General features: G+C 35.4%; 1 protein-coding gene across 8 annotated transcripts in view; it reads right to left on the bottom strand.

Annotated features, from left to right (window-relative positions):
• Positions 1–2,830: 2,830 nt before the first annotated feature.
• plekha1b (pleckstrin homology domain containing, family A (phosphoinositide binding specific) member 1b) overlaps positions 2,831–22,588 on the bottom strand; it is a 268,696-nt gene continuing 248,938 nt past the window's right edge. The window contains exons 11-13 of one of the 8 annotated variants that reach the window (XM_051922852.1): positions 17,533–17,622; positions 16,401–16,471; positions 2,831–6,931 (exon numbers count right to left, since the gene is read on the bottom strand). In XM_051922852.1, coding sequence (XP_051778812.1) covers positions 6,673–6,931; positions 16,401–16,471; positions 17,533–17,622 — 420 coding nt within the window. In that variant the 3' untranslated portion in view covers positions 2,831–6,672. Of the gene's footprint in view, positions 7,071–16,400; positions 16,472–17,532; positions 17,623–22,588 lie in introns of all 8 variants that reach the window. The other 7 variants (XM_051922853.1, XM_051922855.1, XM_051922856.1 and 4 more) reach the window with 7 other exon arrangements.

Below are 22,588 nucleotides of genomic sequence, written 5' to 3'. Positions count from 1 at the left end.
AATTAGATCGATTCTGGCAGCAATTCGATCCCAAAATGACATAGCCTTAGCTCTTGCTTCATCCAGAATAGCTGTAACATTGCTACCAGGTGGAAGAACTGCTCATTCTACTCTGGAATTGCTATTGAACATGCAATTCATTGAAACTCCCACATGCAACATTTCCAAAGCATCCGGCATGGGAAAAGTATTGCAGAAATGCAAACTTACTGTTTGTGATGAATGCACAATGGCGCACAAAAAATCGCTCAAGGCTCTTGATTGATCATTGCAAATTTGCGTGTAAACATCAGACCATTCAGACAATGGAACAACAAAAAATACTGAATACCCACAAGCATTGTGAAATTAAACATATTAGAAACGTGTGCTGTCTCTTTTATTTCTTTTCCATTTAACCAGACTGAGCCACAGCAATGCGTGGCCGGGAACAGCTAGTATAAAATAAAAAATAATAAACAGCTCTGCCAGAAATGGCATTATTATGTACACATAGCTATAAACTTGTGCTGTAGTCCCATAGTATTAGAGATGTGCATTTCACACTTAAGGCCCTTAGTTTTTCAAAAAAATTTGAATTACTTCTTAGTTGGTTTTTGTGCAGACCAAATAGCAAACCAATGTTTCTCCCTGAACAACAACTGGAAATTCACTTGTAGGTCACTATTGGTACCATCACAAATGCCTATAGCACATAACCACAGCCTATGATTGGAAGAGCACTTGGAAAGCAATGATGTTTACATTTTGTGTAGTCAGAAGTGTGAGTCTTTTGAATACACACGAGAATGATGTCTTCTGTCATTTTCACCAGAGCCTTACTAATATGAAAATTATGAGAAATTCCTTAAATGATATATATACGGGAATGCCCACAATATGAAATGGAAGGGTCTTAAGAGGGAGTGCAGACCATACAGAGCAACTGGTATCACAAAGAACTGGGGTGAATTAAAACTGACCACAATAGCCGCCAATCCTTTAAAAAAATAAAAAATCAACCCTTAAAAAAAATAAAGGGAGCAGAGGATAAACTTAAATACTAATATTAAAGCAAAATGCGACAATTACTAAGCTTTGCCACAACTATTTTCTCAAGTATAGAAAACATTAAACAAACTAGTAAATAAACTGTTCAATGAACTTAATTTCCAAACAGTTCCATGTCTTTTTTTTTTTTTTTTTAATTTCCAGAAAAAATGTGGTAAATAGGAAAAGTTCGATTTGTATTCAAAGATGATCAATCTTGACCAGGAAGAAGGCCACTCTAAGGACCAAACAATTCCTCTGGAACTGCAAACTCTTTGAGACAGTAAAGAAACCAACCACAAAGAAAAAGCCTACATGTTTTACAAATCTATGAAAAAACAAATTAACAGAAAAAAGGAAAATTTACAACATTAATAAATAACAAAATCTACACCATTGAACATTAGTAACAACAAAATTCTTTCACAATTGTTATTGTTAATTATTAAAACCTCTTTTCTGTAGAGTATTAAAAAGAATATGAATCACTGGAAACCAAATCTAAATGGACTTTGTAAACACCTGTAAATATTTAAGACAGTTCAAGACCAATAATACTTAAGAGCCCAAAAACAGGAAAAACAAAAAAAAGGTGTTACTTCAAATATACCAAAATAAATGTGAATTACAACTAGCCATTAAAAGCACATCACAAAGTGATTGAATCATTATGACTCTTTCATGGTAAGTGGAAGGCAGCTGTAGACTGTTGACTTTTAAACTGTGAAATTTAACAGGTTAGTATAAATATCAAGTAATTCATCCATAATCTGTGCCAGGCTTAATTAGAGAATGTAGCGGGTAGCAACACATGTGACAACACGGGGGGATTTCATATGAAGTGTCACCAGAATCAATGCACAATACACATATCCCATTGCATGTGTGAATTTTACCCTGGGTACATGTATATTAAAATGACTGACAACTTTAAATTGGCTTGGTATTTGGAAATGGGATTGCAATGGACTGCTACTGCTTTTAGAATTTGTATTACGCCCTTGCCTTGCATCTGATGCTACTGGAAAAAGTACCTGTAAAACTAAAATTGCATTGGAATGCTTGAGTAATGATGGCTTGTTAGAACACTAAATTACATATTTGGAGGAGAAAATACCAGTCAAGTTAACACATAATTTACATTGATAATTGTAGACTCGTACAATCATATGTGGTGTAGATTCTGTATCCCTATCAATTGTTTCACCTTGCATGTAAGATTTCGATTAAGTAGATAATAGTAAATACAAAAATATGACTGAAAGCTGAGAGAGACAAGTAAGATCTCTTTATACATGTAGCCGTGTTTACCCAAAATGACCAAACTCCTCAGCTTCAGTATGCTTCATGGGATTGAGAATAACTTCATGAAAAGTTAAGCAACACCCCTGTTTTTGTTTAGATTGTAGGTGTATGCGCGAGTGACGCTTGTGATGGCCTGGCACCCTGTTCAAGGATGTTCCTGACTTGTGCTCAGTGCTGCTGAGATCCTGAACTGGATTAGGTGAATTTAAAAATGTTATTTACAACATTGTGCCTGTTAATCTGTGGCACATCTGCTCAAAAAATATAACTTTAAAAATGCATCTTGTTCTGTATTATAAAATTGACATATATATAAATTATAAAATGGTCAACTAATTTGTCGCTTTTTAAAATACTTTAATACATCTCGTGCACTGCTTAAGACAAAGTAATAAGATGAACATTTTCATTTTTAACACATTATTGTTAAGGACATACTCTGTGATTGCTCATTAAAGAAACTCATATGTAAGTAAAGGCTATAGAAACCACTGCATTAAACCATGATCATTTTTATTGAATTTGGTTTTGAAAATACAAGGAAGCATAGTGCACTCTTTTGACATTGGCATTCAATTATTAAAAAAAAAAGAATACAAAGTAAAACTGAACTGCTGATAAACTGAGTAACCAAGGCAGCTTTAAACTAATCTGTAATGAATGTTCTTTGTTTTATGCAATAAACTGAAGTTATCATTTAGGACAGTAAATTAAACAACGCACAAGCAAATTAAAAGCAGAAATACACTGTGTGTTATAATACACACATATACACACACACAGACACATACTGGCAACTCCAATATTGACAGATTAAGTACATTTTTTCAATTTCCTCTACTGTGTAGCAAAATACATTGCATTGCATTTGCACAATAACTAATTCAATATGAAATATATGAAATACTAAAAATTTTTAAATGGCAGGTGGACATTTATTATTACAATATTTTTTAGTAATAAAAGCTTGTTTTTATAGGCAGGCACTTTTTACCCATACAATGCATTTTGTGCAATACAATAACAGACCAAAATTCCAGATTTACAAAAAGGAATTTATATAGAAACCATCAAAACAGGCACAAAACTGCATTCTTGAAACATGTTTTTTCAGATGTATTTAATAAAACTGTAATTATGTAACAATGCAGTGAGAAATGAGACTTCTACAGTTAACACAGCAGGCTTACATTGAAACACAACTCTAAAATTGAGAAAGTTTAAAAATAGTAAATATTTATTAGGGTGTCATTTTCTAAGCACAAAATATTGTGACATAAACCCACAGACCAGATTAATGGCTTTTTAAAATGTGCAACAGAGGGATGACAAAGAAAAGTTACTTTCTTTTCAAATTTGAAAATGTCCTTTTGTGAGTTGAAAAAAAAAGAATTAAAAATAAGGAATTAAGTCGTAACGACATTTAACTAGTTAGATGTCTTCTAAACAAACATGGTAAAATATGAATCTGTCCTGAACGCAGCATAAACCATAAATAATGCTGATTATGAAAATATTAGTAATTATAAAAATAAAACAAATGTCTAAAATTATTTTTGAAAGTCCCAAATAAGGGAATTCCAGGTCTGAAAAAAATGAGTCTGCCTTTACTTTAGTATTATAAGCATTTTATGGCATCTAAAACTAAGCAGTCACTATTAACAACTGCTTCAAAAGCAAATCTAATTCTAAATTACTAAAATTTATAATTAGTTACTGCTCGTTTCTTTCTGCAGAAACAATTTTAAATTGTGTATTTTACAAACAATATTCCAGAATTTATTCAATCCAACTTTCTTTACTTTTGCAACATATACACTTACAGATTCCACTTTTCAATTAATATAAGTAAAATAGCAAATAAAAAGGTGATGCTGGTGCACTTCACAGAAATCTAGAGAAATGTAGTGTGAGGAAATCATCTCTGCTTCTTAATAACACAAATTTACAACAAAGGCAATCTAAATCATTATGGAAACTTAAAAAAAAATCAAGGGCTAAAGGTTGTTAAGATTTCCCTCAGTGGTATCAGCAAATTTACTACAATTACTATACAAAATTGTTTAATCAAGAAAGACTATGCTTTGTACAGTGTTTAATTAGTGGTCAGAGGCACATTTCCTTAAAAATACATTAACAGACACTCTTTCATATATTTTCCTCTCTATCCAGCAATCTTCTGAACCCATAAATTTTCTTTTAGGGTGATGGTGTGCTTACCATTTAAACCTCTTCTCTAGAAATATGTGCAGATAAATTTGAATTGTGCAGAAATGTCAGATTTAGCCTGTACTTTAAAGGCCCTTGCTTTTTTGTCAAAACCAGGCAATTTGAATTTCTTCAATTTTGGTAAACAGCTAAAATGAGTACCAAAGTTACAAACAACAAAATAATTTCAACAATATTAAAATTTGAAAGGTTCAGTAGATGTTAAAGCTGGTCATACTGCATGTTCATATGCACAATAAAAGAACAATTAACAGCTTCAGTATTGAACACTCAACAAAAACTGGCAACCATGCACTCTGTAACTGATAATTTCAAGTGTTTAACAAATTTAATTAAAAGCCATAAGTTTTAACGCTTTTATCCTGAGTGCTCAACATTTGGAGTCCATTTTCAGAGGAGTTTTAAAATCCTGAGATTTGTGGAAAATAAAAGCAACTAGCAAATTCCTATTAAATTAAAAGATTAAAAAAATGACCAAATAATAAAATTTAATGTCTCCACAAGGGGCTGCTTTTTCTGGAACAAAAAGGAACACTTCAGTACTGCCAAGAAGTTACAGATTGCAGCATTTTAGTGACCAAGAAAAAAAAAAAATCTGCAAGGATTCTGAGACACTACCTTTGATGGGCACCTCTGTGAGCTAACACAGTGTAAACTTGATACAACATTAGAAAATATGTTTAAGAACTACATAACTACTTCACATAAAAAAAAATCTAATAAATAAAACCACAGGATATAAATTTTAAAACACATTTCTTTTAAAGAAACAAATCCTGTAATGTTTCACCATTGAACCAGACCTTACAGATGTACAAGGGAAGAGAAACATACAAAAAAAAATAGAAATTACAGTGGAACCTCAAGATACGATCGCCTCTGTATACGAGAAATTCAAAATACGAGGAAAGTATGAGCGAAAAATTCAGATCTAAATACGAGCATTGGCTCACGTAACGAGCCACGAGCCAGGCTGTGGGTATAGCTCGCGGCTTAGCGAGGGGGGCGTGGTAGCTGTAGCGAGCCGCAGGGCGATCTGCGGTGTCTGCGTTTCTCACCTAAGTGCACAGGTGGGAAACTGCCCACATCCATGATTGTTCCTGTGGCTGATGGGCTGGGCAGGGTTGCCACCCGTCCTTTAAAATACGGAATCGTCCCGTATTTGAGAATGAAATTGCGCGTCCCGTTTTGAATCAATACGTATGCGTCCCTTATTTTTTTGTATTAAAAGTGGTAACCCTAGCAGCTGCCATGTCTTCCCCACATATATAGAGAAGCGCGAGCCGGTTAAGGGGGAGAAGAAGTAAAAGAAAAGAGAGGAGGGAGAACGGAGGTTGCAGGACGAGGCAGGAATCTGCAGCAGTAGGAAGTCGGTGCGAGAGAGCGAGCGAGTGCTGGCTCGCGTGTAGCTGAACAGGCGAGCCAAACAGCTGAAGCACGACGGTGTAGAGAAGGTCAGCTGCATTAAGTGTCTCGCCTATTGCAGAGCCCGCATGAGAGAAGCAGGTGAGACGCTAACAGAGAAGCAGCACCGGGGATTGTCATCTGTTTTTTTGAAGACTGCTTCCTGTTGACGTTTTAACCTCGTGTTAAAGGATTGTTATTCTTATGTACTTTAAACCTTCACTTCACAACTGTTTTAAGGATTATTTATTTAAAGATTTATTGAATGCTCTACTGCACTTTGGACACCTGTTTTGATTCTTTTAATAATCCGTTATATTATTTACCAGTGTTATTTATTAAAGGTAGACTACAGTATATATAATTTATCAGTGTTATTTGTTAGGAAAATTGATTTTTATGTTAATATATTTGGGATGCGGAACGGATTAACTGGATTTCCATTATTTTCAATGGGGACGTTTGTTCTAGATACGAGAAATTCGCTATACAAGCTCAGTGCTGGAACGAATTAAACTCGTATCTAGAGGTTCCACTGTACTTTAATTCTAAGATGACCCTTTTTACACGTAGAATATAAGTAAGTACAGCACTATGCTGAAGACAACAAACTCTGGCATAATGCTTGCCACTGAGCTCAGACTGCCCTTCTGGAGTAATTCCATTGCTCCTAAAACCCAAATAACTTTACTGAAGGACCATCATTCACTTTGGAAACTGTGTCTCTTGTAGAGAGAGTCGAGATCTGCAAGATGCCCAGGTGGTGGGTCTCGGAAGAAGGTTTGTGAAGTCTTCATTTTTCCAAGCCACGCTGTTTGAAGTAAATGTTTGTGGGTTAAGGGCTGAGGTACTTCGGAACAGATGATGGGGCATGGACTGCTGCACCGGAGTAAGGGAATTGAGGGATGGTGATGCCATGATCGCAGATGATGGAGGAGGAAGAGGAGGAATGTTCATCATGCTCCTGTAAAGAGTAGGGTGTGTCAGTCAAAGACACGGAAATACAGTCAGTCAGTGGATCATTTAATTAATTCACAGAACTGCAACAGCAGCAGCAGTGGTCATTTTTGGCATGTTAGTATTTCAGTGTCAGTTTTTACTTTCTGAAAAACAAAAAGGACAAAAAGATAAGCAAAAGCATTGCCACAAAGGGTTAAAAAATAAGCAAGCATTGCACCAGTGAAGCAATACATTACTTTATTTTTATTTCGTGCAGGCTATAGACAGCAGAAGCAGCAAACCAGTAATGACTAAAACTTGTATAATACTAAATGGAACTCACTCTTTGAGACTAAGTAACAATGGACAAAAGAAGTTCAAGCTTTGGTGAATTTATAGCAGAGCCAGTGTGTTTAAGTCACTTAAGTGTTACAAATGGCCACTTCTACATTTTATCCCATAAATAAGTAAATTAAAAACAAGTTTAAAAATCAATAATAAATGTAGTATTTTAATCCATGCTGATATAAAAGATAGTAGAAAGAAAATCATTTTGCCATGGCACAGAGCTACTTAATAGAAAATTGCATTCTTTAAAAAAGACTTTACTATAAATCATCATGTCTTAAGCTAATACAAATTGTTTTATATCAAACACCAACAAAGTGTCAAGTAGTTCATTCCTTCCTACAGTTACTGTATAAGCGGAAGTTAAACTTTACCAAAACAGTAGTACTATTTTGCAATAAATTATACATATCCAAAGAAAATAATTGGACAAACATAGCTATTTGGGGTTCTGTGTACAATGTGCTTGGTCCCATTTGCTTTTATAATGGTTCTTATTTTTTGTTTGTTTTTATCATTTGGTCCAATGCAGTGTTTAAAATCTGTGAACAGTTGTCTTATGAATGTCACAAAATCACTGCAACCTTCAGCCTTCAACTGCACTTAAATGCCAGTTTTTGAAAACAGACCACCTGCTGTCTATAACATAGAAGGGACAGAATAGTTTCATTTGTTCCCTTTCGGGCAAATCTGCCCTGAAACAGTAAGTTGCATCCTCTGACATTTCCTTGAAGAACTCACCCTTGTTTTATTTAGAGGACCACGCATTCCTGTCACCTAGCATTCTGGGGAATATTGCATAATTCCCCCTAAGCCATGTCTCTCTCACAATCATTTCGACAGTCCTACCAAATGACCCTTCGGGACACATAGCATGCATACGTGGCATAACACCCCATGTGTTCGGATACTGGTATATGATGTACTTTCTTACTACTCGAACGATGTGTACTTTTGTGCTCTCTCTTTCCTGGACATTGTCTGCCGAAACAATGTCAGTCTTGCACTCCTCCCTGGTAAAAGCTTTGCCTTGGCATTCTATTGTCATCTGGACACTCCTTAATAAAAATAAAACAAAGCCCCAAAGCGTATGCTAGTTAAATTAATTTATAATACAGTGTGTACAAATGGCCTATTATAATGTATGTTAATTCTAATCAATGTGTTTTAAACTAATACAGTGGAACCTCAGGTCACGAACATCTAGGACCATGTACAAATTGGGTTACGACCAAAAAGTTCACCAAACTTTTGCATCTGTTCACGACCACACACTCGGGTGACGAACAAGCCAGTTTCCCTTCCAGTTCGTACGCGCTGATGATTTCCACACATGTTTAACGGCCGAGAAGGCAGTTAAAGAATGCACCGGCTTGTTTTTAAAGAGACTGATTTGAGCATTGTTTAAACCTCGTTGTACTTAATAAAGACGTTTTTCTATTGGATTTTAACCTCCACTTCACTTCTGTTTACAGCGATCGGTTCGTAGCGTGCATTGTTGCAATGTTACTTTTCTTGGTTGTTTATTAAATTATGGATTTTTCAAATGTTCATGTTTTTCCCTGTGCTTAAAACTCATTAAAAAAGTGTTCACAGCGATAAATTTCGTAAGGCTATAGCGTGAATTCTTGCAATGTTACTTTTCTCTGTTCAAGGTTTTCTCAGTGCTATTCAATGTTTTTACATTTAGTTTACTATTATGCTGTGCATTCTATGGTATAATTAACTATTTTTGTGCTTAAAAATCTTTAAAAATATATATTTACATACAATTCGTACAGTCTGGAACATATTAATTGAATTTACATACAATCCTACGGGGGAAATTACTTCGGGTCACGACCAAATCGGGTTACGACCAGAGTTTTGGAACGAATTACGGTCGTGGCCCTAGGTTCCACTGTATACAGTACATGAAACAGGACTAGTCTAGTGTTGGTAGTTTTCCTAGTCCCCAGAATCTTTAATTTGAAAGTTCTAACAAAATGACTTGTGGAAAATGCTTATATTTAAAGAACTCTTCTCTCACTGTATAAGCTGCTTTCATTACCAAAAAATTATTTCTAAAGGTGAAATTGGCTGTATTTGAATGTCATGTGTTACAGAGTGTTTTTCTCCTAATGTAAAAACAAATGGAATGCTTCTATTGGTTTGTTGATTTTAGCATAGGGTTTACAAGAAATGATATAATTAGGTGTTTTCCCACAAAAAGGAACTTTGCTTTTAGGAACCAATCAGTTCCTCTACAATGTAGTCCCTGGGAATGTGTGGTCCATAGCCACTTTCATTTGTTTCATTCCCAATGCACAACACGAAGTGCAACTTTTATGCAAGCAAGAGTGATGCGGTGCAAAGTGAGATGCGTTTGGGAGTTCAAAGGGGACACCCACCTTACTGCTTTCAACCAACTGTGACTTCAAGGAGGAGATTATTGGTTCAATGCAGTGCAAAACACAGTACCAGGGAAGAGGTTATAACTTAGTATTTTCAATTTGGGCCTTTCATTAGTTGTCAATTATAATCATCAACATTAAAAGAAATAAACATTTGAAGTACATCAGTCTGTGTGTAATGAATGAATCTAATATACAAGTTTCACTTTTTGAATGGAATTACTGAAATAAATCAACTTTGTCATGATATTCTAATTTTATGACCAGCACCTGTATGTTATTTTTATGTGTCGATAATAAAAAGACTAACTATCAAAATATGATGACGAGGACACACATCATATCAGGAAAGAGTGGGGAAATGAGGATCAAATAAGATTTTTTTTTTTTTTTTGGAATAGGTTTAAAACACAAGGAGACTCATGTATAATGCTGTGTGTAGAATTCACACTAAAAAGTGACATACGGACAAAACTAGAAATGTGCATATGCACAAAAAAATCTAGAGGCATAAAACTGTGTACAGCAAATTTCATGCACTTCCCCTTTATAAAACCCAATAAACGTGATATTTAACACACGTGCATGCGCCTACAGCCCCACCCAAACTCGTCCCAGATTTTCACATATTGAATATGTAAATCAATATAAATAACTGTTTTTGCTCTGCGCTTTGTTAAAGGACAACAGTAAAAACAGACATAGAAAAAGAAGAATTTTACCAAATGCAAAGTGGAGGTCCAACTCCGTGAAGCAGAGGCAAGGAAATACGTACTTTTTGGTTGCTTAGGCAGTGAAATGAGCAACAAAAGGAAATTGATGGAATGCATTTTCATGATGAAATGCATTAAAGCATGTATTAAACATGTGGGAGCACAGTGGCACAGCAGTAGTGATGAGCTGGTGCCCCGTCTAGGGATTGCTCTTGCCTCCCCCCTCCAGGGATTGTTCCTGTCTCATGCAAATTGCTTGCTGGGACATGCATGACCCTGAATGGAATAATTTATCACAGCAGTACTGTTTCTGTTAAACATGTCAAACATACCAACCCCCAATTCCTGTCGTCCTATTTTTTTCTCCATGCAACCAATTGCCACACAATGAGATCTGTAATAAATGTAAAAAGAGCTGTAAGCTTAGAACGCTGATTCTTCAAAACTTTTATGGAACCTTGACAAAGTTTCATTTTGCATGTTTAATTATTCCATCCATCCAGGGTCATACCACTCCCAGCAAGCATCAAGCACGAGACAGGAACAATCCCTGGACAGAATGCCAGCTCATTGCTCACCGCTGCACCACCGTGCAGCACTTCATTATTTAAATGAAGTTAACGATTTTTTTGTAAAATGTGACACACATATTTTTAATAGAGTTCATCATAGAAATTATATCAAACATACATCCTTGTATTCTAACAGCACACAATTCCAAGAGGACAGCTCTTTGTAATCTAGATCAACTTAGAAGCCAGTCATCATCATCTGTAAATACGTGCTCACTTCTATTGAATTGAATTCCCATGGTCTAAGGCTTCGGTGAAAATGTGCGTGGTTTTAAGCAAAGTTTTGTTTTTATACATCTCAAAGTAAGTGTGGGAACAGGCACATGCAACATTTTTGTGCATATTGAATTATGCATGTTTCATAATGAATGGATAGATGTTGCGTCAAATTAAACTGGACTTCCCTTTTTAGTTTATACAACCCTTACACTTATGAATGTATGGTTCTCACTAAATCACTTAAAAAAACAGAAACAAGAAAGCAAATTTTGTATTTTTCAAACCCACTTGAAAACAGTTGTAATTTTAGCTGTGAAGAGTGAATGAGACAAATATACATGCATTTTGAATCACTTCACACATATTTCTCTATCGACAAGATCAGATTTATTGGGAAAATTCCAGGGGATATCAGATTTCTCACACTTGCATTATTTCTCCCCTCTTAGTTTCCACAATTTACAATAAAGTGGAGTAATAGGTTTTGTCTGTGTATTTAAGGAATTCTGCAATTTAGGCATGCTTACTGATTTTTTGACCTGATCTCCTGAAAAATTAAACAATCATATCCTTACTTAAAATTATTATATTTTTCTATAAACGAGAAATGTTTTCTATAATTTTAAAACTCTTTAAACAGCAGACCCATCCACCCAATTCACTTAAAAAAATATGGTGGTTACACAGCAAAGAGCCTCAACCTATTACAGGTGAGCTTCAGACACAAAGTAGCAGCAAATCTCTGGCTAAGCATCAAGCTAGCACAGAAAACACTCCCTTAGATTACTGCAATTTAGTGATACCAGTCACCAAATACTATTAAGAAAAAAACTACATGCACACTGGGAGGACATGCAAACTCACACAGGCAGTGGTACAGGCCAGGATTCAAAGTGGCTTCCTAGGGATGTGAGGCAAAAGCACAAGCCACTGAGCTGCCAGCACAAATAAAAGTGTGACATACATATGTATAATGACCCATAATGCATACTACTGACATAAAAATAGCTGCACACTGCATTAATTACTTTTCAAAATATTTTTTTCTCTGTAAAAGTCTTTGGAAAATGTAAATTGGTTCAAGGGCAGTAATATATCTGTAAATATATAGCTATTGTAAGTCAAACTAAATAATCAGGAAGCTTAAAAATCAGAAAAAGTGTTAAACCAATTCTCTTAAAAAAGAATTAAGCCAACTCCTCTTGGTTGATTGTTACATTTGAACAATTCCATGGTTGTGGTTCTATACGATAATAAACTTTTCTCTTTGGAAAATCATAAAATCAATAAATTTGATATTAAAAAGTCAGGGATGTGCCAAGCACAGATAAGAAGAAAATGATACACACGGAGTAAGGTTGTCAGTGGAGTTCCTCAGGTATCTGTTACGTTTTCTGATTTTTATTAATGGCACAGACTTCAATATTGTTAGTAAACTTGTGAAATTCGCAGATGATGCTAAAATTGTAGACACTATGGAAGCAGCAAAAATAATTTTAAAAGACTTCAATACGCCTCAGAACTGGAAGAATGCTGAGAAAATGCAGATCAAAGAAATGTGCAGAAACTATTAAAAAGGGGAAATAAAAAGTTAGGTTATGTCTTAAAAACTGTTGAATATAAATTGAGGGACGTTATGCTTATGCTACATCAGGGGTAGGCAATCTCGGTCCTGGAGTGCCACAGTATGTGCAGGTTTTTGTTCCAACCCAGTTCCTTAACGAGAACTCAATTATTGCTGATGAAGCACATATTGCTTAAGTGACATTTTAATGCTTCATTTTAGTGGTCTCGCTTGTTAAGGTTCTCCAATCTTAATTGCTTATTTCAATCTTAAACTGCTGCATTCAGTGTTTTAATTGCTCCTTATTAGCAATAAGATGTAAAACAGAGGTAGGCAATGTCAGTCCTGGTCAGCCGCAGTGGCTACAGGTTTTCATTCCAACCCAATTGCTTAATTAGAAACCAATCGTTGCCAATCTCAGACCTTATTTAATTTTATGGCTTGTTAGTCTGTACAATGTAAGGCTTTTATATCGTAGATTTTTTTCCTTTCCAAGGATATCATCCAAATGATTTGAAGCCTAAAACAGATCATTTTCAGTCTGTCACATTTTTCTATTAAGTGTTTTATTAAATCAAACCGTGCATGATGAACACACACAGATGTAATTGGAGAAAAGCTAGCTGGAGAACTGCTGGCTGCTTTGTCTTTTACATCTTATTGCTAATAAGGAGCAATTAAAACACTGAATGCAGCAGTTTAAGATTGAAATAAGCAATTAAGGTTGGAGAACCTTAACAAGCGAGACCACTAAAATGAAGCATTAAAATGTCACTTAAGCAATATGTGCTTCATCAGCAATAATTGAGTTCTCGTTAAGGAACTGGGTTGGAACAAAAACCTGCACATACTGTGGCACTCCAGGACCGAGATTGCCTACCCCTGTGCTACATAATGCACTAGTGAGACCTCACCTGGAGTACTGTATGCAGTTGTGGCCACCACTCTACATGAAAGACATAACAGCACCTGAATCTGTGCAGAGGAGAACAGACAGATGCATCTTAGGACTTAAGGACATGTTGTACTCTGAATGACTCAGAGATTTAAACCTGTTTAGTATTAAGCAGAGGAGACTGCATGGAGACATAATCCTGGTTTTAAAATCTCAAAGGCACTGATAAAGCAGATCAAAAAGAGTTGTGGCAATCTGAAATAAACTACTGAGACATGTATTTGAAGCAGAAATGCTGACAACCTTTTAGAAATATTTGGATGAGATATTAAGATAGTTTAGCTAATAGCTAAACAAACAAACCTGATGGAATGAACAGTCTCCTTTCATTTGTCAAATTATATTCCTAATAAAATACTTTTCTGATTTTATTTCTTCATGTAGAATTGATTTTCTGGAAAAAAAAATCCAAATGGCCTTTTTTGTTAAGTATGTAGAAGACACTGATGAGCTACATTAAACTGAAGATAGGATTTGTTATGTCTAAGTTACAAATGGTTTTCAAGTTACTTTTGTGCTATATGCAGAGCAATTCGAAAACTACCTCTTTTAAAGGTTACCACCTGTTGAAATGTATTTCTGTCTCTCAATCTATAAAATTCTAGCTGAGTATTTAAAAAAAAACCATGGAAGATGAATGAAAGAAAGACACATTCATTATAAACTGTTTTATGGCCCCTAACAAAAAAAAAAAAGGTTTATATACTGTACATACAAAGAGTATATTAACAGAAATATTTACAGTTTACGGATTGAACAGCAACTGCTTAATGCAGGGTGCAGTACCTTTCATTTTCAAACAATAAAAATAAAAAAAAAATAAAAAAATTATTATGAAAAGTGTCACATCACTGGTATTTGCAAAAAATCTGGAAAATCTTAAATATTTGCTATTGCATGTTATTCAAATAAAACTTAACAGGGAAATCTGCAAAATTCTGACACTAATGTAAATGCTCAAAAAATATTCAGCGTGAGAATACAATAAAATAAATTACACAATACAAAATAGATTTGTTTTCAGTAGTGCAACAGCACCCAAATATGCATAATTTGTGCTGTAGTCTTCCAATTTGTTAAGTCATACATTATATCCAGTAATTTGGTGAAATTAAGTCGTGATGAAAATAACTTAAAAGCACTTAAACACACAACATTTCTGGATTTCTCTGTATTTTTTTTTTAATGTGGAGAACGTGAGTGAGAATGATACACTATAAGTGTATGTTTGAACTGGTTTTCTTGAAATACTGGAAAGATGGTCAACCTTTAAATGCATAAATATTGAAGCTATTACCAGAGAAGATGATCATGCTCATAGCTTGCTCGAGTCAATTTGACTAGGCTATCACTCCAGAATTCACTATCAAGTTATTTGAAATTAAAGCAAAAATCAGTTCAAAAATTAAACTTACTCTTAGGACAAATAAATGGTAATCAGAAACACAAGTTTGCCAGTTTACATCAAATTCATGGATTCGTGCTAAATGAATTATTTGGCTAGTAATATAAGAATTTTATTTATGATTTTAATGCCCTTCTATTCTAACCCATGCAAGTCTGAATAATAAAATTTGCATGGAAAAAGTAGTTATACATTAGATCAAACTCAAAGTAACAAATTAACCATGACACAAAAAGGTTTTGAAATAAAAAAAAAAAATGCATATATTACAGCTGGAGTGTATAGCAGTTAAAGCTGTCTGCTTAACACTGACTGTGAGTGGAGAAAAGGACTTTTGTGTAATAGAAGACAGTACACAGCCCAAGATTCCAAATCTGGATATTGTAAAAAATAAAAAAACGTAAAGACGAGATTATAAAAAGATGTCTTGCAAGCATGGCTACTGTAGGATTATAGTGGCATGGACACTCAGGACTGTAAAGGGAGAAGTAGAGACAGAAGTACAGATGTGAAAACCGGGAGGGCTTTTGGAGGTTGGTACTAATTACTGATGGTGTAGCACACCATTTAATAAACAGAGTTCAGGATCTGCTATAGTTAAACCTAACATGGTAGCTAGTTGTTTTAATATATCTGCTTTTTTAGTTCTTTGCTGTGTGCTTAATATTTAATAAACACACTGTATTCAATACCCATGGCTCCATAATGGGCATCCTCTCAAATTACAATATAAATTTAACATAAAGGGAATTGTAATAACAGATTTTTTTTTGTATTTTTCAAAAACTGAAAATCAATGCATGAAAATAAATTTTATAAGAAAAATGAAAATAACCAAATATGAAATAATGGTTCCAGCAAAAAACCTGCATATTGCTCAGGCAAAAACAATGTGATAATAAGGCTATGCCAAATTTTAATAACACCTAGATAATAATGGCTCAAGGAGATCAAGATTACATTTTTAAAGTCTGGAAAATAGCAAAATGAATCAATAGAGGAGGAAAAATAATGCAAAGGGTTAAGAATATTTTGCCACATAAAGACAAATACTATCGAAAATATGGTGAAAACAATGTTAATACGTGATGTTTTGGTGAAGGTAAAAATGGATCATTTATTGGTGATGAGTTAGTCTCGATTTCAATAGCCAGCATTAATATAGTTAGGTCAGGATGCCTTGGCATGTGAGAAACTAAAATGAAAGATTAGCTTTTTCTGTTTGTTTTTAAGAAGCAGGAAATTTGTGTACTTTTATTTTAGTTATTGGTTTTATTTTACAGCTTATGGTAAGAGGAGCCAGCTTTATATGAGAGCTCACATACGTGCTGCATTCACCATTTCGGGGTGTATACCTCTGTATACATGGATTCGACAGCCGCCTGGCCTGCCGCATCTGTAATAACACATGGCAAAGCTTTTGATTAGAGGAATTGAAGGAGCCTGTTCAAAGGTGTTAAATAATAACATAAATAAAATCAACAATGAATGAAGCAGTACGAAAGCAGCAGGCTGGCTATAATAAAGATAATGCATTGTTTCAAAACGTAATAACTGAATCATTGCTTTAAATTAAGCATTCAACTACAAAAGACTTGGTGACACAATGCACATCGTTAATTCACTTTAGAAAGAAAAACAAACAAAAGTTCAAAACTGAAAATTAACTGGACCTTTAAACCCAATAAAATGGATACTATACAAGAGAAAACTAAGAAAGATATCTATAAATATTTTAAATATTTCTATATTCTGAACAAGCCTTTAGGAGTTGATCTTTTGAAGTAGAAACTGTCAGTGATAAGGCAGGAGTAAAGTGTAGAAGGAATGCTAGTTCATCTGAGCAACCATTTGTATAGACATTTACACTGAATCAATTTAGATTTGCTGATTAACCTAACAGTGCGTTCAATGGCTGTGGGGGGGGGGGAAAAACTGGAGTCCCTGAAGGAAATCCACAATCAGGAGATCATAAAAACTCATGCAAATGGTATGTTAGCAAGGAACAGAACCTTTCTAAAGCCACCTGTGAGACAACAGCACTGTACTACTCAAAATACATTCTGTAATCATAAAATTAATGAAAATCAATAAGATGGGAAAAAAAAGAAACTGGTTATAAACAAGGTTGTTTTATAATTTAAACTCAAAGGTGCATAATTAAAATATAAGATTGAGATGATGTATATATCTTATATTTTAAAAACACAGTGTGTGTGTATATATATATATATATATATATATATATATATATATATATATATATATATACACACACACACACAAAACGTGCTTATTTATGTACAATTTATATAATGCAGTTTTGAAATATAACTTACCATATTTCTGTATCAAACATTAAAGAAAATGCAAAAACTAAAAAGACAGGATATGCAATTTATAATAAGTTTATGGTGACAGCCCAATGATAATGCATGCACAACACAATATACGTACAGAAGCTGCTGATCTGCCTGGACCCCGCTGGGCTACAATAGCCCCTGAAATTGCTTTAATCCAACTGTGCATGTCCTCAGGGCTGTCAGCCTATGAAAAAGAGCACAGTAAAACTTTAATTTATAGCTATGCTATTGTTTGTTAATATTACAGGGACATAGTAGTACTTGAAAATAATAAATCCAAAAAAAGAATATAATGTAATTTACTTTGATGTTGAAAAACAAAAAAAAAAGAATGTTATTTTTTCACAATCATGGTACATATTAGTCTGCCACATGAAATTACATTCTGAAGTAAAGAACACTGTATTTTATATTTCTTTTTATTGGAGCTTATAGATTATTAAGAAAAGCCTAAATTTTTCAAGTCAAAAATGTTATCAAATATTGATCTGCGTCTTGAGATAACACACATATTGCAAAACAGTGTATCCATATTGTTTTAAGAAAGTAAACAAACAAAAAGAAGAGCACTGTCGTGAGATTATTTTAAATAAAGACCAAATGTGCAATGCACGTCACAAACTACACCATTCGTCTTCCCTCATGACAACCCAGGGATTCTGGATTTATAATGTTTCTATGTATTTCAGTAAGAGAAAATACTGAAATTCATTCATCTTGCTAACATGCTTATTCAGGGTAAGATCATGGGACAGCTGGACCCTGTTCCAGCAAGCATTGGAACTCCTCATTCCCTTGAGGATGTGCTCCCTTGGAGCACTTTTAGCCTTGGGCTCATTCCACCATAGGGTCCTCTGGGAGTCTTTTCTGCCCACTGCTAACAGGCAATTTAATGCTTCCTCCCAATGTCCCAAACTAAATGCTGATACTCTAATTGATCGATTGTTAGTCTGTATCCTTGTTTTTACGTTTCTGCTGCTGTATGCATCTAAATATCCCCCTTGGGACTAATAAAGTTTATCTAATCTAAGAAAGGAATAATCTCTATATGAGGAGCCAGTAAATAACAGGGCAAAAACACACACATAGAGGCCACTTTAGTAATGCTAAACCACCTGACCTGCATGTGTAAACATATAGGGCGAACATACAAACTCCACACAGATGCTACCACTGAGGCACCCCCCCCCCCCCCCCATATTATTATTATTGTTTATTTTTTAATTATTGGTCTCAATATCTTCCATCTATTAATCTATTCATATATTTTTCACTGATATAGGCACAATAATAATAATCATCCATCTTCCTAACTGAATTATCCAGGGCTTGGTTGTAGGGCAGCTGGACCCCATACCAGGAAGCACTGGGTGAAAGGCAAGAACAACACCTGAACAAGGCACAAGTCCATCGCAAGATGAATACACACACACGGGCCACTTTAGCAGTGTCAGTTTACCAAAGTTTAATGAGGTTTTAGTTTAGCAAGTTCAGTAGAAATGTTTTAACACTGACCGAGAATGGTATTGCAGAGCTGTCATTCTTGTCTCACAGCACCAGGTTCTAAATTGAGTTTGCATGTTCTTCCCAGTTATTTAAGGATTGATTGTTATCAATGTGTCAGTGAATTTACTCACTCAAAAACAATGTCCTTGGCTCTGTTACTACCACAAAATATATAATCAATCCCCACTATCACACACACTGCCTTTTTCATTTTCTGAATTTTATTTTTTCTTTGGGTATACTCACACTAGCAATTTGTTCCATGCCTGAGCACGTTTGTCCGCATGCAATCCCTCAAAGTCTAATTCGTTTGACTAGAGTGATGGCTCTGTGCTGAGCCAACAGTACCGTGCCCTGGCCCGATACAGACATGACATTGATGATGCGATATCATTTCATTTGATACCATCCGAGTTAAAAATGGGTTTTTATTCTCACCTTACAGATGAACATGAATTATAGCTGGAAAGAATATTTGCAAATTCCTCCCTTAACATCATTTTTCTCCATAAAAATCTTCTCATATTCACAATTAACAGCAAAATGCTGCACTGCACACTGAACAAATCTGTAAGAGTGTAGAGTGTTATCCTGCCTTACACGACTTAAAAAAACAAACAAACAAAAAAAAAAACAACATAAAATAAGGAAAATCATTTGGACATACAGTACATGCTGCCACTCTGTGTTCAGATCTTGTTTTGGCTTTATACAAAGTCACATGGTGATGACGACAACATGCCCTTGCCTAGAATGTTAAAGCGTGGTGTGATTGCAGGCCAGCGGAGGAGTAGGGAGGGGGTACAATCATGCTCAAGCATGGTATGGAACAAGCGTGCCTAGTGCAAGTACACCCTTAGTGTGTGTACACAAGACAAGCTATGGAAAAGGTGGCTTGGCTCTTTCAAAAATCTAAGGTATTTATTAAAAATACAATTGCAGTATAATCAGTTCACTTCAGTTCAGATATACAGTAATCCCTCCTCGATCGCGAGGGTTGCGTTCCAGAACACCCCGCAAAAGGTGAAAATCCGCAAAGTAGAAACCATATGTTTATATGGTTATTTTTATATTGTCATGCTTGGGTCACAGATTTGCACAGAAACACAGGAGGTTGTAGACAGACAGGAACTTTATTCAAACACTGCAAACAAACATTTATATATATAGCGATAATAAGCGAAGGATTACTGTATTGTTATGTACACTTTTCACCATGATGCCATTCGGTGTGCATTTGCACCATAGGCTTAACACGAGAATCCCTGAAGCCTACGAAAAAACTTGTAATTTCGGCCCACCTTAAATCCCTTTGCACCTCTCCATTAGTGTCTTTTGTTTTGTAAATGTGTTGATCAGCACAAGCAGCCTTCTGTCCCATCCCACACCTTGACGGAGCTGAACACGGGCAAAACGTTCTCCCAGCTCGAGCCAAGGCTCCTTGTCTGCGTGTGAGGTTCCTGGATTTGTATAGGGTAAACAGTACAGTATATCATTATTTGGAATACATGCATTGCATGTGTGTTCCGTGTCTACAAAAATCTGGGTAAGTGTAAGATGAAAGGAAATAAATGCGAGGCAAGAAATGCTGAACACATACCTAAAGCAGAAACCTTTTCCATGTTAAATTAATAATGACATGACGTATATAATGTGTGAAGACTTTAGTCCAAATATCAAATAAACACAGGCACTTTCACTCAAGAATATAACCAAAAGGAAAAAAAAAAAAACCTGTCTCAAATCTGTCTGCCTCTCTCGCGCACACATTCATACATGAAAACATCACTATTTGAAAATGCTATGCCATTTGAACATGAATTGTCATTTGAACATGATTCTTTTTTTCGATCTTGCCTGTACTCCATGGCATAGCATTTTCAAATAATGACATTTTCATGTATGAATGTGTGCATGTGTGAGAGAGGCAAAGACAGATTTGATCTCATTCAAGTGGTTATTGGAATATAAATAAACACTTTCACAAAGGTACAACGAAACAAGTGTGCTTTCATTCAAGAATAAAACTGAATAACAAAAAATTGAAGTGACAACAAGATATCATGAAGACATGATTCATCAGCGTTGGTCTGCTTATACCTCTTCAACGATGTCTTTTACAGGTAACAAAACTTTACACCAGCTGTTATGGACTGAAATCAAAGGCGGCTTCTTTTTGGGTGCATACACCATTAGCATGACACTGCTAGATCTAAACACTAGCATGGCGAATTGCTAGTGTACTAAAGTGACTACAGCTGCAGGTGGAAGTCCCATTTTACTTCTGGTGCCAAGCAGAGTTGTGTTGCGGTGCAGCAGTCTATTAGCCAGCAAAAGTGCTGTAAAGAAGCTGTCTGTTGTTATGGTCCTGCCTTTGTCCAGTCTTATAGCAGTCATGGGACATTGTATCTTTGATTGCCAGTACAACAAAAATTTCTGAGCAGGTATCAGCCACAACACACCCACTGTGGTCATAACATTGTGAAAAGAATGGAGAAAAATGACATCAACTCAGAGAGGGAGAGGCAAGTTCATTGTATCACGTGAATGTCACAGAGAATAAAGCTGAATAATAAAAAACAAGTACTAACTTTTACAAGTAGTCAAAATTTACACCAGGTGTTACAGACTCAAATCAAATGTATGTTTTTATTATATTATAGTAATAATAATAGCAGCTCACTACTCAAAACTTGAGGTGCCTGGTCTTGAACCCGGGACCTTCAGTTTATAAGGCAGTGCACCATTACCTCTGCACCATTCAAGAATATGTATAAACTCCATGTCGATTGACATTTGAGCTTGGGTTTTTAACTCATTGACAGCAACATATAAATCAAATGCTTTTTTTTTCTTTGGTTATATCTATACTAATAAAAGGCAAAGCCCTCACTGACTCACTCACTGACTGACTGACTCACTCATCACTAATTCTCCAACTTCCCGTGTAGGTGGAAGGCTGAAATTTGGCAGGCTCATTCCTTACAGCTTACTTACAAAAGTTAGGCAGGTTTCATTTCGAAATTCTACACGTAATGGTCATAACTGGAACCTCTTTTTTGTCCATATACTGTAATAGAGTGCACCTCCATGGCCGTGGGAGGCGGAGTTGCGTATCGCGTCATTACACAATTGAGAAGGCAGCGAAACAATAAGAAGCGACTGAGTGACGCATACAAGCATATTCATAAGTGCAGCTACTGCGGAAACAAAGCACGGTGTAAACCGTAAGTTTAAATTAAGTTTATAGAAACGCTCCTGCTGCCGTTTTACAATACCATATTCGCGACATACAAGTTTAATGAGAAGACATGAGGTATAAACGAGACTTTGGATCACTTTGTAACGGAGTTAAAATTGTTGTAGCGAGAAACTTTTAAGTGCCGTGTCATAGCTAACATTAAATAAAGCCGTGGACATCGCAACATCACACAAAAGAGCGGCTCACGTCAACATATGAAGCGACTGACGCATACAGACATATTCATGAGTGCAGGTACTTCGGAAACAAAGCACCGTGTAAACCTAAAGTTTAAATTAAGTTCATAGACCTACAAAAGGTTGCCATTGATTTGAGGCAAGATTGCTTTTCTCCTGTACAACTATACGTTGCATTCTCAACAGTAAGCTTGCACGGCTTGGTC

The sequence above is a fragment of the Erpetoichthys calabaricus genome, chromosome 2 (genome assembly GCF_900747795.2).
Source record: "Erpetoichthys calabaricus chromosome 2, fErpCal1.3, whole genome shotgun sequence".
In the NCBI taxonomy this organism is placed as follows: Eukaryota; Metazoa; Chordata; class Cladistia; order Polypteriformes; family Polypteridae; genus Erpetoichthys; species Erpetoichthys calabaricus.
Note: the sequence above shows the minus strand (reverse complement) of the source record. Positions and strands in the feature narration are given on the sequence as shown.